This window comes from Cyprinodon variegatus, unplaced genomic scaffold (genome assembly GCF_000732505.1).
Source record: "Cyprinodon variegatus isolate N-32 unplaced genomic scaffold, C_variegatus-1.0 Scaffold183, whole genome shotgun sequence".
NCBI lineage: Eukaryota > Metazoa > Chordata > Actinopteri > Cyprinodontiformes > Cyprinodontidae > Cyprinodon > Cyprinodon variegatus.
This window is the reverse complement of record NW_015150636.1, coordinates 927,649-929,567: the sequence shown is the minus strand read 5'-3', so window position 1 is coordinate 929,567 and position 1,919 is coordinate 927,649. Positions and strand designations below refer to the sequence as shown.

At 40.2% G+C, this 1,919-nt stretch overlaps 1 protein-coding gene across 1 annotated transcript in view; it reads right to left on the bottom strand.

Annotated features, from left to right (window-relative positions):
- LOC107087414 (collagen alpha-1(XII) chain-like) overlaps positions 1 to 1,919 on the bottom strand; it is a 177,562-nt gene that overhangs the window by 111,807 nt on the left and 63,836 nt on the right. Inside the window, 1 exon segment of the mRNA XM_015378984.1 lies at positions 831 to 1,100. Within this exon segment, the coding sequence (XP_015234470.1) occupies positions 831 to 1,100 (270 nt within the window).

Genomic DNA, 1,919 nt, shown 5'->3' with positions numbered 1-1,919 from the left:
GCTCTGCTCAAACTCCAGAACAGGTACAGACCTGCACTCTCTCATCCTGCAAATTACCCGGACATCAGCTAACCTCTCAGCCTCATTTGTCTGTTTATCTACTCTATCCAGAACTCCTCAAGTGGATTTTTTCGTAAAAAAATCTCAAAAAATCTAATTTGTCTGATTATTAATTGATTAATTGAAAAAAGCGATTTGCAAAATAATTGTTCGTTGCAGACCTAGAATAAAGCAACTTTATAAAGTTTGTTTGTAGTTTGAAATGTATTTAGAGGTTTTTGTTGCTGATTCTGTATTTCCTACGTTGATATTCCAGCAAATATGTTAATTAGGTGAGGATGTGGTCATGTGTTGAGCTTTTAAGCAGAGATGGTTAGTTGGAATATCTTCAACAGATTTAAGACATTTAAGATGTAATACATGTTTAGATTTCTGTAAAGGTATAATAACATTTAGATGTAGGTGTAAGCTGGAAGAAAGTGCCCTAAAATAGCTGCAATGTGACAGTGAAAAGCTTTTAGCTATAGTTTTACATTCGGCATCCCGTATTGTTGGAATTAGCAGATAAACCCGGTTTGATTCCGTGACGTTTAGGAAGTAGATTTCAGATTTCACCAAATGATTTCAGGAAATAAAATACAAATGATAAATAAAGAGTTTTCATCGTTTTTGTTTTCTGTATAAAGGAAAAATATTGGAAAAAAAGCCTGATAGAGACTGGCAGCGCTGCTGGTTTCTTTGGACCTCACTTTTTAAATAAGGGGAAACTAAATTCTGATTCAATGAATTTTTTCAAATACTGGATCCTGAAAGTTTTCACACTGGCTCACCATCGGTGGTTTCCCGTCCGGTGAGCGGGTCACTGTCTTTGTGAGGATAGGCGGCGATCACAGACACCTGGTAAGGCGTCTCTGGAGTCAGACCGTCCAGGACGGTGGTTGTTTCATCACCTGGCACCGTTTTCTCTCCGTGTTCCTCAGAAAACAAAGATTTCCAGTGAACTTTGTAGGCCTGTACGATCCCGGGCGCCGCCGTCCAGGAGGCCCTGAAGCTGGTGTCCGTTACCAGGCTGGTGACCAGGTTCTTCGGGGGGCCAGCCTCTGAAAACAAAGGGGAAAATTTATACGTTTAGATGTTAGTATCATCAAATGATTGGCCTATAGCGCTTATAGAAATGTTCCAGCGCTTTGTTTAACCAAATGTTTCCTCTAGATATGCTGTTTCAGTCTCTTTCCACATCCCAGATGTTTTTCAAGCTTAAAGTCACAATGATTCAGTTACTCAGTGGCTCTGTCCGAATTTGCCAAGAACATTTTTAAAATCCATGGTCTCTTTCAAACAAAGGAACCATTTAGATGCACTGGCAGATGAAAATATCTTTAAAATGGAAAGTATTAGGTCATAGAATGGACAGCGGCGCTATAAAAGAGCAGCCAGAACTGGATAAACACATGTGAAGGACTGGAGCTTTTATTTTCAATTGTTACGACACTTCTGGTGCATTCATGAGCACCAAGCATTGAAGACAGATGGGATTAAAGTCCTTCAAGACAAAGGGACTCCGCTTGGGATGAAGAAAATTAAAGCAAAGTGGTTTGAGTCCACAGACAGAAAACACCTTCTGGTAGAACTCAGAGATGAGTTTTATTTCAGGACATTATTGAAGTGACAACAGCCCAAATACTCTTTCCAAGTTCACTGAAGATGTCCTGGATTCTTACAAGCATCTGATGGAATCCATGAATGTGAAGAGTTTTTATTTCTATACGGGCCTGAACAGGTCGGCTCCAAACGTCTAACGAGGATAAACACGAAAGGGACTAATATGGATGGATGATGGATGGATGGATGGATGGATGGATGGATGGATGGATGGATGGATGGATGGATGGATGGATGGATGGATGGATGGATGGATG